Source organism: Saimiri boliviensis, chromosome 8 (genome assembly GCF_048565385.1).
Source record: "Saimiri boliviensis isolate mSaiBol1 chromosome 8, mSaiBol1.pri, whole genome shotgun sequence".
Taxonomy (NCBI): domain Eukaryota; kingdom Metazoa; phylum Chordata; class Mammalia; order Primates; family Cebidae; genus Saimiri; species Saimiri boliviensis.
Genome location: NC_133456.1, coordinates 102623396 through 102639019, shown reverse-complemented (window position 1 = coordinate 102639019; position 15624 = coordinate 102623396). Strand labels below are relative to the sequence as shown.

General features: G+C 34.6%; 1 protein-coding gene across 1 annotated transcript in view; it reads left to right on the top strand.

Moving 5' to 3' along the window:
* Positions 1-15624, top strand: part of MALRD1 (MAM and LDL receptor class A domain containing 1) — a 594555-nt gene that overhangs the window by 214406 nt on the left and 364525 nt on the right. The window contains exons 20-21 of the mRNA XM_039478847.2: positions 644-820; positions 3990-4152. Coding sequence (XP_039334781.2) covers positions 644-820; positions 3990-4152 — 340 coding nt within the window. The remainder of the gene's footprint in view (positions 1-643; positions 821-3989; positions 4153-15624) is intronic.

Here is a 15624-nt window from a genome sequence, read left to right as displayed (position 1 = left end):
TTTTCCTCCGTAGTTTGGATTCTCCACATCTACCACGTACATGGCACAGATATGTTATCAATACAAGTTTATTGAACACTAATAAATCAGTTAACATCTATAAATGTCTTCCATCCTCAGTAATTTCATAATTAGTAATCTTGTTCCAAATTTCTAGATGAAGATTTCTGGTTTGACTCTTTACTGAAAGCTTGAATTTTAAATATGTGAAAATATGTGAAACAAAGATGAGGAGATGTTAGATTTATTGTAGCAGTGGAAGAACAAAGGTTATTTACCTCATAGATTAGAAAGTTATTTAGATCTTTACAGTGGCTCTTAACTCCAGAATCTAAAACTCCCTTGGTTCCTGCTGATTCTGTAAGCCCTGGCCTTGGGCCTCAATTTATTTGGTCATTTGGTCAGCTCTGAATAGCCTTTTCAGTAATTTGCATCTGTACCTTCACCATTTTTTATGATCAAAGATACTTATTTATTGTTACTAAAACAAAGAAACTCAATTTTATTTTAGCAGATTAGCAAATACTATCAAGTGTTCTGTAAGATGTTAATTGTGAGGCATATTTAGAAAGCTTCATTGTATAAAATCTTTAAAGAAGTAGAAAACCTGCTAAATGATGCCCGTATATTATTTCTTATCAAGGAAATTTGCCAGTAGACCTCCCAACTCCACCAGAAACTTCAGTTCCTGTAACATTACCTCCACACAACTGCACAGGCAATGAATTTGTCTGCAGGTCTGATGGTCACTGCATCGAAAAAATGCAGAAGTGTGATTTTAAATATGACTGCCCTGACAAATCAGATGAAGCATCCTGTGGTAGGTGGATTCTTAAATTTTATTTAAATATTACTACAAAATAGATAAGAAAATAGAAGTGTAATCTCTATGTAAGCACAGCCTAGTATCATAGATATATTCAACATGAGTTAGAGCAACTTCTTAATGTAACAGTTACTCATACAGAAAATTGTAATAGAAGAGTCAGAATGTATTTTCTACCAGGCCCAATAACAGGTAAGTGTCTTTAGATTAATGTTTTGGATTCAAAACTATCGTTTTCCCAAACTTTACTTGACTCTGGGAGTAGCATTTAGCAGCTCTCTCCATCCATTTCCTTTGATCTCTACTCTTCACACTACAAAGTAGGGAATGTTTAGGGAGGAAGTTTTATAGTACTGTCAAATTAATTAATTCATTCAAATTTTGCCATTGCCAAAATGCACACATAACATTAGTACTATTAAAATATGCAGAGTTCATGAGAAAATCTATGTTAATGCAAATGGGACCTTTATTCCTTGTGTCCTGGTTTTCACCTGCCAATTCAGTGGTACCTCCCAATTCAATGGCTTTTCTTAAATGGATCAAAGACAAGTTATTTAACTTAAAAGTGGACTTCTCAGTCAAAGATACAATCTGAGAGGAGAAAAATTAATCTGTGTCTGAATGAGCAAAGCACAAGATCAGAAGGGGTAAATACTTTGTGATATTGTTCCCTTCCCTGCTCTTTATGGAGTAGCCTGTGAATTGACTGTACCATCATATTTCTCAAGTGTCTTGATAATATTAAGGGCTCAGAACAGACAGATAACTCAGAGAGGATAGTGAAACTCTTTTTTTATGTCAACCTTGTGAAGAAATTCTACAATTTAAGAAATCCAATGAAATTCATATTTATTCTTTTAACCCAGAAAAAAATTGTTTCTTAATGTACAAATATACCACTAATTAACTATGTAATCTAGACTTAAAAAACTCTTAAAATCAAAGGTGACTCACTTCTTGCATAAGATGAGACAGTAATTAACTCAGGCTAGTCAGGGATTTATATCATGCATCACAGATGGAAAATAATACAATGGAAGGTGTGGTGATCTTCAGACTTGCTCATGGGAAGGCTTTTGAATCCCCGTATGATCTTATATAAGTTGTAGTGTTTTTAAGAGTTTACATAAAACCTAATTAATGACACATAATGAGTATCTTTAGGGAATACTGAATTTCCTCTAAGTTCAACTTTGTCATTTTAGTAATGTTATTTATGATTAGATGGGAAATTTTGATAAGTTATTTAAATATCCTGAATGAATGTCTACTATTGTTATTTTTAATCAGAGTTTTTATAATTTTTGAAAAAATATAAATGAATTATTACCATTTTATTTATGAATAAACTGTGAGCTTGTCTTCTTCACCCTTTAGTAAGACAAAATATTATGATAAATCTGCTTTTAAACTCTACAAGTTTTCTAATTGATTTTTAAAATTTTGAGAAAAACCCATGACATGGCCACATGCCGTGGCTCATGCCTGTAATCCCAGCACTTTGGGAGGCCAAGGTGGGCATATCACTTGAGTCCAGGAGTTTGATGCCAGCCTGGCCAACATGGGGAAACCCCATCTCTACAAAAACAAACAAACAAACAAACAAACAAACAAACACAAATTAGCCAGATGTGTCTGTAATCCCAGCTCCTTAGGAGGATGAGGCAGGAGAATTGCTTGAGCCTGGGAGCAGAAGCTGAGATTGTGCCACTGCACTCTGGCCTGGGTGATAGAGTGAAACCCTGTCTCAAAAAATAAAATGGTAACACATAGCATGAGATTTACCCTGTTAACAAAATGTCGAGTGTACAATACATCACGATTGACCCTAGTACAATGTTGTACATCAGATCCCTAGAACCAATTAATCTTGTTTGACTGACACTGTATATTTTCCAATAGTTCTTTTAAAAGTCTGTAATTTATATCTTTTAAATGCTAGGAAGAACAGAGATATATTAGATCCTAATTCCCTTCGCAAGATAAACAGTTATATAATCTATATTAATAACAGAGATTAACTAATACACCTGAATGTTATGATCAGAAACACTTTTTTAGGCCTGGCACTGTAACTCATGCCTGTAATCCCAGCGCTTTGAGAGGCCAAGCTAGTCAGATCACCTGAGGTCAGGAGTTCAAGACCAGCCTGGCCAACCTGGTGAAACCCCGTCTGTACCCAAAATACAAAAATTAGCTGGGTGTGGTGGTGGGTGCCTGAATTCTAGCTACTCAGGAGGCTGAGGTAGGAGCATTTTTTGAATCTAGGAGTTGGAGGTTGCAGTGAGCTGAGATCACGCCACTGCACTCTAGCCTGGGCTACAAGAGCAAAACTCTATCTAAAAAAAAAAAAAAAAAAAAAAAATTGGATGTTTTCTTTTCAGATTTTATATTAACTCATATCTCATATACCCAAGTTTCTAAATGGTCATAGTGATATGCTGCCACTTTTAATGCCATTTAAAAGCTAGAGTGCACACCAGGTTTTCTATAGTATACACAAGAACTGTATTGAATTGAATATTTCTTTCTTATTCAGCAGTGGAAGATTTTAGACAGACACACGAACACATTCAGAGAGAAAATTCAGATAACGGTTTTACACATAACCTGTACATTTTTAAAAATCACTGGACCTGTAATTTCCCGTGATATTAGAATAAAATTATTACAAGAATCTGTAAAACTTTCTAGGAGACAGGTCCAATATAAAAGTTATTGGAAATCTCATTGCTTAAACTGTGGTTGGGAATTTGCAATAACCCCTTCAGAGACTGGGAAAAGGAGAACAGACTGGTCAGAAGTTGGAGATCACGCGAGCAGTGTAATTGCGAAATTCAAAGAAACTGGCAGTGTTTAATGGAGATGCTTAAATTGCTGCTTTAGAAGCTAATTAAAATCTCACCTCTTCATGAAACCAGATTATTAGTATATGCATTTTTTCTATATTTTCTTTCTGTAAATATTGGACTAGAATAAACCTAGATTTCTTTGAAACTCTTCCAGTGATTTTACAAGCCATTTACCTAATTATTTCAATAATATTTAAAAGTTACATTATAATTAAATAGAAACAGGAGGGGGAAAGTGCTGATTAAGATTGTGAAGATAGTAACTACCACTTATTAGCTCCCCTTTTCTTTGTTCTACCCTGTCCAAGTTATGGAAGTTTGCAGCTTTGAGAAAGGAAGCCTGTGTAAATGGTATCAACCAATCGCAATACATTTACTTCAAGATTCAAACACATTCAGGTGGGGACTTGGGAATGGGATTAGCATTCATCATGGGGAAGAAAACCACAGGCCATCGGTGGATCATACAAAGTAAGTGACCACGTATTTTGAACATGTCTCTTGGGAAATACGTATTAAGTGCCTTCTAAATTTCTGCCCCCACCACCTTATTCTAGACCAAATGTAAAGCCAAATGTTAAGTTGAAAAGGCTGAGTGTTTTCTTTCATACAAAATGGAAAAAGTGTCAATTAAAAAAGCAATGAATACGCTCATGAATCTCATAGAAACCAGAGAAGAGTATGAATAAGTGAACAACATAATTTAATATTAGCGCTCTTTTAAAAGCCCTGTTAAGATGTTTTTTAAATGATCTGTGCATTTCCTCTTTCCCAGACCTCTCTTTTCCTTCTTCTGTTTTCCGTCTCCTCCACCACCTCCTCCTCCCATTTCATCTTCTTCGGCCTCACTTTCTTCCCGCTCTCCTTTCCTTCTTTCTACTTTTCTCACTCTGATGTGTATTTGTTACACATGTATGAGCACAGGTAAATGTGCAGATTTTCAACATCGATGAAAAGGTTTTTCTGCTTTTCCATAAATCATGCCATTAAATATTCATCATTATTTGCATTTCACTGTAAGTACTTTCAACAGTTTACTAATCTGTTCTCAACTAGTGGATTTTCCAGTGAATTTCATATTATCTCAGTATTTCAAAATTGCTTCAAAGAAGAAATATAGTGCCTACTGTGTGAGAACCCTTTCGTAGGCACTGGAAATAAAGGAGTGGCTGAAGCAAATTATGTTGCTCTCATCAGGGAGACAGGCAGTAAGTCAGTAAATAGAAAGTGTTGCAGATAGTGTTAACTGCTACACAGCAGAGTGAAAACAGGGAAAGAGTTTATTAGTGATGGAGGGATTCTTTCTGAATGGAACCCAAAGGGAAAGGCCCTGAGCCAGAACCATGCCAGCATGGCTGGGGTGGGATAAGAAGAACAAACTACAAAACAATTGTTAATTTCTTATTTATTGTATTGACTATTAAGGCTTTTGTCCGTTTTTAATTTTTTTCACTTTTGTGAAATGTGTGAATATTTTATAGTGTTGGAAGCATGTTTACGTATTTTATATATCAACTTTTCTGTTGTTTACCACTTTGCTCTCTATGTATCCCATGTAACAACTTAATTTTTATCACAGTGACTGCATGCCTCTAGTCTAAAAACGTCAAAGAGAATTGACAGTCTTATAATGACAAACAGCGGTCATTCCTTCAGTAATGTCAGTCCAATTCCCTGGCGATACCCTATTATGTCCTAAGATCATATAATTACTCCTCTACACTTTTCTCACTTTTATTAGGAACTAGTTGTAGGTGTTAGTCCATATTTATAAAAGAATGTATAGTCATTTCTTGATTCAAAAGCTTTAAACTTCCTCTGTTGACATCTTCTTATGAGGAATGGAACTCTATTCCTCTCCCTAAATTCCTATTGCTCTCCATCTCATCATTCCAACTATGTATACTTATACACAGTTCTGTGTAAGTTTTTAGCTTAGCAATATTCTGATTCTTTTTAATTTCTGAGTTAGATATTGCATGACTGTTTACTTTGTTTATGATATTTTTATGTGAAAATTAATAAGCTTCTCACCTTTTATTTTCCATAGATGTTTCATGAACTTAATGATCTTTTTCCCAATATCAATTGGAATATCAATTTGCATTCCCCAAAACCAAGTAGGGGAAATGACTGATATTTATTAATGGTGCTATGATTTTTTATTTTTCACATAAAAATTATATAAATTTAAAAATTATACCATGTTCTTCTGTGTAACTATGCTCTATGTGGTTGAGGTGAAGACAAAAACAATGCATTTCTCCAAACTTAATTCCATCATTAAGCGACACATAACTGTGTGTAGTCATATAGTTACTCAGCCTGTTTTTTATTAGGACTTGTTTGTAGGTAGCAGAATGTAAGACATAGGTAGAAATATTAATTTTACCTTGGAAGAAGGATATTCCTTGCTGTATAACAAGCAGAGAGAAAGAATGTATTGGTACTGACTCAGATTTATGAATTGAAAAAATTTAAGCAACATGACATACAAAGTAATGATAATTATACTTTCCAATATTAATGTGCCCATCTTTCAAGTATTAAAGCACTTATTTTTCAAGTACTCATCTCCTTTTTTTTAAATTTAATTTTTTTTTGAGAAGTTCTCATTCTGCTGGAGTGCAGTGGCTCAATCTCAGCTTACTCCCACCTCTAGTTTTAATTTTTGTGGATACATGGTAGTTGTATATATTTATGGGCTACGTAAGGTGTTTTGATACATGCATGCAATATATAATGATCGCATCATGGAGAATGGGGTACCCATCCCCTCAAGCATTCATTATTTGAGTTAAAATCCAGTTACTCTATTTTAAAAGGTACTGTTAAGTTATTATTGATGATAATAGCCCTGTTGTGCTATCAAATAGGTCCTATTCATTCTATTTTTTGGTACCGATTAATTATCCCCCCCTCCCTCTCAGCCCCCTGCTACTCTTCCCAGCACAAGTATTCATCCTTTTCTGGCTTTTCACGTGTCATTTTCTTCACCTTTTCTTTACATGTTTTCTTGTTCATTTGCTCCTCGCATTTACATGGTAATAATTATTTTAAGTAGGAATTTTGTAGCCTCGTTTTGTTCTTTGTTATTTTGATATCTTCTCTTTTTCTGAGATTCAGTAACTAATAACTTTCCCCTGTTTCATAGACCAGAGTTCCATTGAGCCCCCAAGTCCTATGACATCCCATCTTTGTTCCTCTCATTCTGATAATTCCAGAGAAATGTTATTGCAGACACTCTTATGTTAAAGAATCTTTTAAAAATCTTTATGCCTTTTACATCCGTCTCCCCAGTTAAAACTTCATAATCCCCAAACTCTGTAGTTGCTACTTTAAAGAAAACTAGTGGTGACTCTGCTGCTCTGTCTGGGACCTCCTTCTGTAGATGGGCCTTATACCCAAGAGATTTGCAATATCTTTAGCATCCAATTATTTTCTTTAGTCTGATTTTCCTCCCTCCCTGCTTTTGGAACTCTCTTTTGTCATTGTTTTTGTTGTATTAAGATGGTGCCAGCTTTTTATATAATATTTTGCTTTGAGTTTTAAAAAATTTTTGATTTAAAAAAAATTTATTTTTTTTCCTTGGGCGCTTCTCACTCACCAAAAAAAGAAAAAGAAAAAGAAAGAAAGAAAAAAGCAAAGGACACTTACAGAAAGTTTTTGTGGCTGATATCAATAAATGGCATCTTATGAATAAGCTATATGTCCATTAAGAAAAAGTGGACTAGAATTTCACACATAAGTGATAAAGGTAGAAGCAGCAATGTGGGAAAGTACTATAAGGCAGTAATTTGTTTGTAATTCCTCCCACCCTACCACCTGCAACAGACTAAAAATTTCCTGAGGAATCCCAGAAGCTGTGATTTCCCAATTTGTTGCATTATTTTCAGGCATTTGGTGCATAATAGGGCTCAATAATTATTTGTTGAATAAGTTGGTTGCTAATTAGCATCAGATATTTGGTGTTTTTGTTATAGGCTGCAGAACACAGAATTAAATTTTAAATAGAAATTCTTAATAGTCATATAACATGTAACATATGGACTGTACATGACAGTAAATCATGGAGAAGAGAACAGCCCCTAAACCTGTATGTTCACTCATTTTCCTCTTCTTTTCTCTCTAGGCTCTTTCCTCAGCCTAGGAAGGCTTGGTATTTTTCTTTTATTAAAAAAAAAAAAGTTCTTATGCATCAGATATCCTATGTATAGCTTAGAGTAAGATTCTAAGCTCAGTTTTCCAAATTTTGTTGTTTATATTTGAAGGGTAGCTTTTCTAATTTTAAAATGACTTTTCTCTCTCAGGCATCTTGTTATAGAAATTTAAAGCCAGGTTCTTAAGGATATTGTTTTGGAAATATTCTCAAAATTAGTTTTAAAAATTGAAAGGCTTTGTGTCAGTTCTTTATTCTCTCTCGCTCTGATCCCAGCTCTCTTGGAGACAAAGATTGCTTCTGGCTCAGTAAAGTAAGGATTATTTGTAAGCAAATATAAGAGAAAAAAACCCATAATAATATATTTGAAAATATTCTCTTGCTTTATACACTTAACAAAGCAATAAAAAATCTAGAAAAGCCAAAGTAGGATATGAATATGTAGAGAAATTTTAATTGTGTAGTTGAGTCTTAGGCAAGGTCTTAAAATGCATATTTTTATCATGAAAATGACATGACTACTTGATATTCTACTTTTTTTGCATCCACAATTTAATGGACTATCCTTGGCACATCTGATGTAAACTGTCTAGTATAAAGTTAAGATTGCACCTTTATTTTCTATTGGTTTGTGGGAGAATAACACCCTTCCATGCAGCAAGTTTATTTATTTTTACATGAATTAGAAAAAGGCATCTCTTCTTGTAGACCTAGGCATTTTCAGCACAGAGTTCAGTCAGTGGATTCTCCCTTTATCCTGCTCAGCAAGGCTCAACTCAGGTCACCTGGTGTAATTTTTTTAGGCTTGTAATCAACATATATGGTAATATTGCTCTCAACTGTAATATAGTGGAAAGATAAAGTAAAAGTCATTCAATGGCCATATCAGTTGTATTTTACATTTTTTTTTTTGTTTTTAGATTGGGGTTGAATTAGGTTTCTATTTTCTTTAAATTATGCAGGGAAGGAGAATATTTAGTAGAAAAGTATTTTTCTTAGGATTTTGAGGAAAGAACTATAATCTAGTATTTTAAAAAAGCAGAAGCAGAAGCAAAATGAATTTGTACCCATTCATGCTCCAACAACTATTGAGGCAGTTGACAAAATCATGAGTCCCTCCCAGCTGAGAAATTTTTTTAAAAAATATTATTTGTTTACTTAATCAAGACACTTGGGTCACCTAGAATCTGAGTCTTATAGTTCACATTTAAATCTGCTTAGAATACTTTATATTTGGAAGGCTTGTGTAATGATTCCTCTCAGTTTGTAATTTTATATGATCTCAGAATTCTGTACTCTGACCTACACAATTAGTTTAATTGGTCAAGTCTCTTAGCCCACGCAGTGTTTCTGGAGAATGTAAACTGGCTCATAGCCAATCACCATAAAATTTATGATCATTTTTATCTCCTAAGAAAAGCCTTTATTTGACCCAATTTATTCATTTTTATTGCTGGAAGCCAAAGAGAGCAAAGTTTTAAGTCCTCGGTCCTCAAATACATTTTATTTCACTAAATGCCAGTCTATTGGTTAAATAATGTTTAATATTAAGATATTTTAGGAGTATAAAATTATCTCCTTATGATAAATAAAGTTCTTCACACTTCATGTGAAATGATGTCTAGTAGAATACCTATGGGTATACTAGGTCAGTGGTTTCTAACTATGCTCATAGAACTCTTGGGGGAAATTCTCAAAATGAAGATAAAGGATCACTGAAAGTTCATATATAAATTTGCTTATACATTTTTAAATGCAAATTCTAAATCCTTGGATCAAAATTCCTAAAAATCAGGCCAGGTGCAGTCACTCACACCTGTAATCCCATTGAGTGGGGAAAGTTGGGTGGATCACTTAAGCCCAGGAAACTGAGGTGGTAGTACACTATGATGATGCCATTGTACTCCAGCCTGGGTGACAGAGTTCCACTTTATCTCTAAAAAGGAAAAAAAATTAAGGTATAGACTTGGTAATTTGTATTTTTAGTATGTTTCCTGGGTGATTCTAGAATCTCATGGTTAGGAGCTTTCAAGGCAAGAAGTGGGGAAGGTATTGCTGAAAGAAAAAGGGGCTTTCTAACCTAATTCCAGTTTTGATCAGAGAAGATTCATTTTTCTTTAAATCTAATAACTAATTTTTTAAAAGACAAAATGTTTCAGAAGAAAGGAAAATTGCTCTAAGGTCCTTCTATTTAAAAAAACAAAATAAAATCTGTGGGCTGGGTAAGGTGGTTCACACCTGCAATCCCAGCATATTGGGAGGCTTGAGGCGGATGGATCACCTGATGTCCAGAGTTCAAGGCCAGCCTGGCCAACTTGGTACAACCCTGACTCTACTAAAAATGCAAAAAATTAGTTGGATGTCATCCCAGTTACTTAGGAGGCTGAGTCAGGAGAACAGCTAGAACCTGTGAGACGGAGGTTCCAGTGAGCCGAAATGGTGCCACTGCACTCCAGCCTGCGCGGCAAAGTTAGATTCTGAAAAATAAGACATACCCAGTAATGGGATTGCTGGGTCAAATGGAATTTATAAAATAAAATAATCAAATTTGTGTGTCATAAATGAACTATTATAATTGTAAAATAATGTTGAGGGAATACTCTACTCTGAGTCAGCCTTAAAAACATGTCATTTCAAGTTATCCTTTGGCTTGCTTCATTTATTGTACAATACACAACGTTTTTTCTCGATTGTTTTTGCATACATGATCAGTGATCTCTTCTGTCTAATGAAAATGACCTTTGTCTTTCCGTTGGATCAAAACAAAAACACAGGTACCAATCTCATGATTACCTGGAGGTGATGGATATTTTTTAATGTCGTGGATTTCCTTAAAATATTAGGACTTGCTTACAGGTGGTTGAGAAAGTATTTGTTGAATATGCACAATCTTGAAAAGTAGAAGTACCCAGATTTTCTTTTAAAATGTCGTAACCCTGATCATTATCTTTCAGTTAGAAATGAGTTATGGCCGCCACTGCTGCTCATGCACCTACATTCCTATCTATATTATACATTTGTGCAGACTTGATGTCATAATAAACAAAAAGCCACATAAATAATACAAACTATGTCCATATGACATTAACCCTGTATATCCTTCTCTATCTAGTGCTGGGTATGAATGTGAATAAAAGCTTCAGTAAAGAGAAAATACTATGTTTTTTTCTGTAATGATAATTTTCAAAGCTTTGGTCCCTTAGACTGTAAATACCAGAATAATTGCCTTCTCTGGTAAGAAGATAAGCCGGTATTTTGTTGGCCAGTTTAGAAGCCTTAACATTCTCCCAGCATAATTTCTAACAGATCAAGATTTTAAAATCTAAAATAATGGTTAAATACCAGTCCTTAGAAACAGTTCTACTGCAGTAAAAAATGGTGCAAACAGCTGAAATTTAAATTAACTGTAGTCTTTTTTTTTTTTTTTTTTTGCCAAGACACCAAGAGGAAGTATGTAGTTATTTTGTTTTAACTGTTTTGATACTTGTTGTCAAGTAGCATTCTGGCAGTACTGCCGTAGGACTGAACATAAAGCATAATTATCCCTCGAAACACACAAAACAATGTCCTTATTTTAGATTGTCCTTAAGGTAAGGACCTGTCTTTGCATTTTCATATACATCAGTAATTTGTTGTGCCTAAGCAAATTAAACCACTTTAATTTTGATTTTATTCAGAGGTATTTTAGTTGGATATTCTTTTTAAATTAACCTGAAAAAAATGAGATCACGTCTTTTGTGGGAACATGGATGGAGCTGAAAGCCATCGTATTTAGCAAACTGTAAGGCAGGAACAGAAAGCTGAATACCACGTGTTCTCACTTATAAGTGGGAACTGAATGATAGGAACTCTTGAACACAAAGAGAGCAACAACAGACACTGTGACCTGCTTGAGGGCAGAGGGTGGGAGGAGGAAGAGAATCAGAAAAATATAACTTGGGTATCAGAGTTACTACCCGGGTGATGAAATTATCTATACAACAAACCCCATGACATGAGTTTTACCTATGTGACACACGTGCCCCTGAACCTAACTGTTTAAAAAAAATTAACTGCAGTCACTTGACATACATGAGATTTAAGAAGAATTTATGCTGAAAAGATGCAAATCATATCTACCTGTGTCATGCAAAAATGACATAGAGTGGTTAGGTAGCATACTTGCTATACAACGTAAAGGTTTAAGGAGATAGTCATAAAAATGTATATAAGTTTATGTTACCAAAACTCACAGAATTTTTGACCATTTAATAATAAAACAATTTTTATATCATGGTTACAATGACACTCAAAAATTAAAAATTCATTTTCATGATATAATCTTAAAATATGCTTTTTCTTTAACCACATTAAAAAGAAATCATTATACTTACATTCTAACTCCTGTGAAGAATTGTAATTGCCCCCAAAATTTTAGGAAAAACATTTTCCTGAAACCAAGTAAAGGTAAATTAGGCTTAATTCCCTATAATGAGCCAAGAACTTGAAAAAAATGAACGTGCCATATGAAATATGAATCATTTTTATGACATCAGTATGATCTTGTGACATAGTGATTTATGCAGACATATCAATTACTCAAATCAAACATCTTTTTGCTGAAAAGATTCGTACATTGCGTTGTCTAGGCATACCATTTATCCTTAGCATCAGTCATGTATTTCCTGAGCCCATACTCTGTGAGAACAGAAAACTTTAGGCATGGAACCATATATATAAGTAAATGTGTAAAACTCAGTAGAAAGTGTTACTTACTGAAAGAGTGATCCACTCAGGTAACCCCCTGTCTGTCAGGACTTTGTGCTTGGTTGTATGTCTGTCTTTAATGATACCCAAGCCATTCTGTATCTGTAGCCATTAGTTTGTTGGCTAATACAAGTTAACTAAAATAATACTATGGGTAAAGATCATATACTGGTAAGAATTTCTTAGCTTTTCTATTGCTACAAAAAAATTTTATTTTAGGAAAATGTTTAGGTATAGATAAGAAAGACAATGACATTAACCATAATCCTATTACCATGATATAATCATTATGCATATATGCATATATATTTTTAATATGCATTTAATTTGACCACAATGTTTTTGACTATGCTTTTAATTTTGTTTGCAATGTATAATCAACTATTTATCAATATTTATACTGGACCAGTAGTATTCCATTAAGTGAATTTACCAAAATTCACTAATTGAAGTCATCACTATTATTAGTTGCTTTTGGTGGTAAACAATTTTAATCAGTCTTTATGAAAAATGTATAGTTTTGCCATATCTCACATCATATACTGAAAGAAAAATAAAAGCATACATAGAATTTCGTATTAACCATTATTCATTATTATTTAAGATGTTAGGTAAGTCTTAATTATTACTCAGAAATTCACTACCTTTACAAGCAGTTCATCATATTGTCTGTTTTTCTATGTGCTTGCCAACACTGAATATATAAATATTTTTTCATATTTTCTAATTTGACAGGTTAAAATAGTATGCAATTTTATGGATTTTTTATTTCTTTGATACTAGTGAACCTCATTGTTTTTTATGCCTTGTCCAAGTGTATTTTGCACGTGTGTGTGTTCTCTGTGCCCTTGGCTTGGTTTGAAGTGGGCAGTGTTTTTCTTGTCATTGACTTTTTAAAGCATCAATGTGTTTTTTATCTGCTATGTATGTTGCAAAATTTTTTTCCAATTTTTTATTGACTTTTTTTTTACTATTTATCATATTTTTATGTTTAAAAATTTTTTGTATATAGTTATGTCTGCCAATCTTATTCTTTATGGTTTATATTTTATTGTGCCTAGAAAGACATTCTCTCCTCCAAGTTTATACACAATTCATCTGTTTTTCCTATTTTAGTCGTTTTGGTGTTTTGCATTTATATCTTTAATTCTTCTGGCAATTTATTTTGTTGACTGTTTTGGGAAAAGAATCTCTTTTGTCTTAATTATTCGCCAGTTGCTTTGACGTTTTTAATAGATGCAGCCTTGCTTCACTAAGTATCCTTTGCCACTGAGAGACCTGTAGTTCTACGTGCTGGACTCTCTGTCTTGATCCTGGAGTTTTTCCTGTGGCTAGCATGTCTTTTTTTTTTTTTTTTGAGACAAAGTTTCGCTCTTGTTACCCAGGCTGGAGTGCAATGGCGTGATCTCGGCTCACCGCAACCTCCGCCTCCTGGGTTCAGGTAGCATATCTTTTTGGGTGTATCGAGTAGCATCGGTCCAAGATAAAGTCCTGCCATGTGGAGCCAGACATCCACATGATGCTATATGTAGCTTGGACCATCAGACCACACATGTGCTTGTGATTGCTTACCCAGCGGGGAATCCTATGACTAGTAATCTAACCTGCCTTACCAGCCTGCTGCTACATGGGCACCACTGTCTTCTAGGACAACCAATGATACCCATCTTGCAGGATTCTCCCTGCCACAAGTTCAAGGATGAACTCCTTTCAGTATGTGGAAACCGAAGGGACCTGACCTAAGTATTTAGGATTACTTTCGGCCTAAGACTTCTTTGATGCTTCTCCTACTCTGACTTGGTCCCTTATTTTAGGAGAGCATTCCCAGCCTCTGGGCATCCCATTTGGTTTAGGTTTACATTGTTTGATACCACTCTACAGACTGCTGGACAGACTTGGAAGTAATGATGACCTTGAACCTCAGATTCCTACTCAAGTGGATTCTGATTTGGGAACAAGTGATTTTGCCTGTAGGTGGCAGTGGAGAGCAGGATTTCAGTGCCTGTATTAATTTCCTGTGGCTGCTGTGACAAATTTTCATAAACCTGATGCTGTTAAACAATAGAATTTTTTTCCTAGTCCTAGAGGCATAAAATCTGAAATCAGTTATCGCTGGGACAAAATCAAAGTGTCAGCAGGGCTATGCCTTCCATAGGCTCTAAAGCAGACTGTTTGGTGGCTTTTCCAGCTAATGGTGGCTCCTCCAGCTTGTGGTGGCCGCTAGCATTCCTGGCGGCTTTGGCATTCTCCTGCCTCCTTGTTCACATTATCCCTTCCTCTTCTCCCTGTATCAAATCCCCCTCTGCCTCTCTTGTTATCACACTTGTGATTGCATTTAGAGTCTATCCAGATAATCCAGGATAATGGCCCATCTCAAGACTGTTAACTTTATCACAGTTGAATAGGCTTGCCATATAAGGCAAAATTTATGGGCTGCAAGGATTAGAACTGACAGTTTTGTGGTCTGTGATTTAGCCTATGATTTAGCCTATTATAGTGCCCAAGTTTTGGAATCAGAAAACATAAGGTCTAAATCCCAGATCCAGCATTTATTAGTTGTGTGGAATTAGGTGATGATGTAAACTCTGTGCTTTACTTTAAAGTCATCTCAAAAATTGACATAAATGTACATATTTCATATAGTTATGGTCAGCCGTATGCAAGCAAAATAAGGATCAAAGTACAAGTCTCATAATACAATGTGAAATGTTGCTTACTATGTTGTGATATAAGATTGGAAAAATATATTGGATCAAATTGCAGAGCCTTAAACACTATGCTAAGAAGATTAATAGAGGCTTTCGTGGGGGTAGCCCTTGAGGAGCCATTGCAGAATTTGTAATACAAATAAGTCAGAAGATAATAGATGTTTATTAAATATTTATTGTGATATTTGTATATAGACAGGTTGGAGAAATAAAAAGTCTGGAAGTTAGAAAAGAAATTGAAATTATTGAACAGGTTTTATTGGCATAAACTAGACAGAAACTGTATTTTTGCAAAGGGAGGATCTTGCACGTTTGCCCTAGACCACAAGC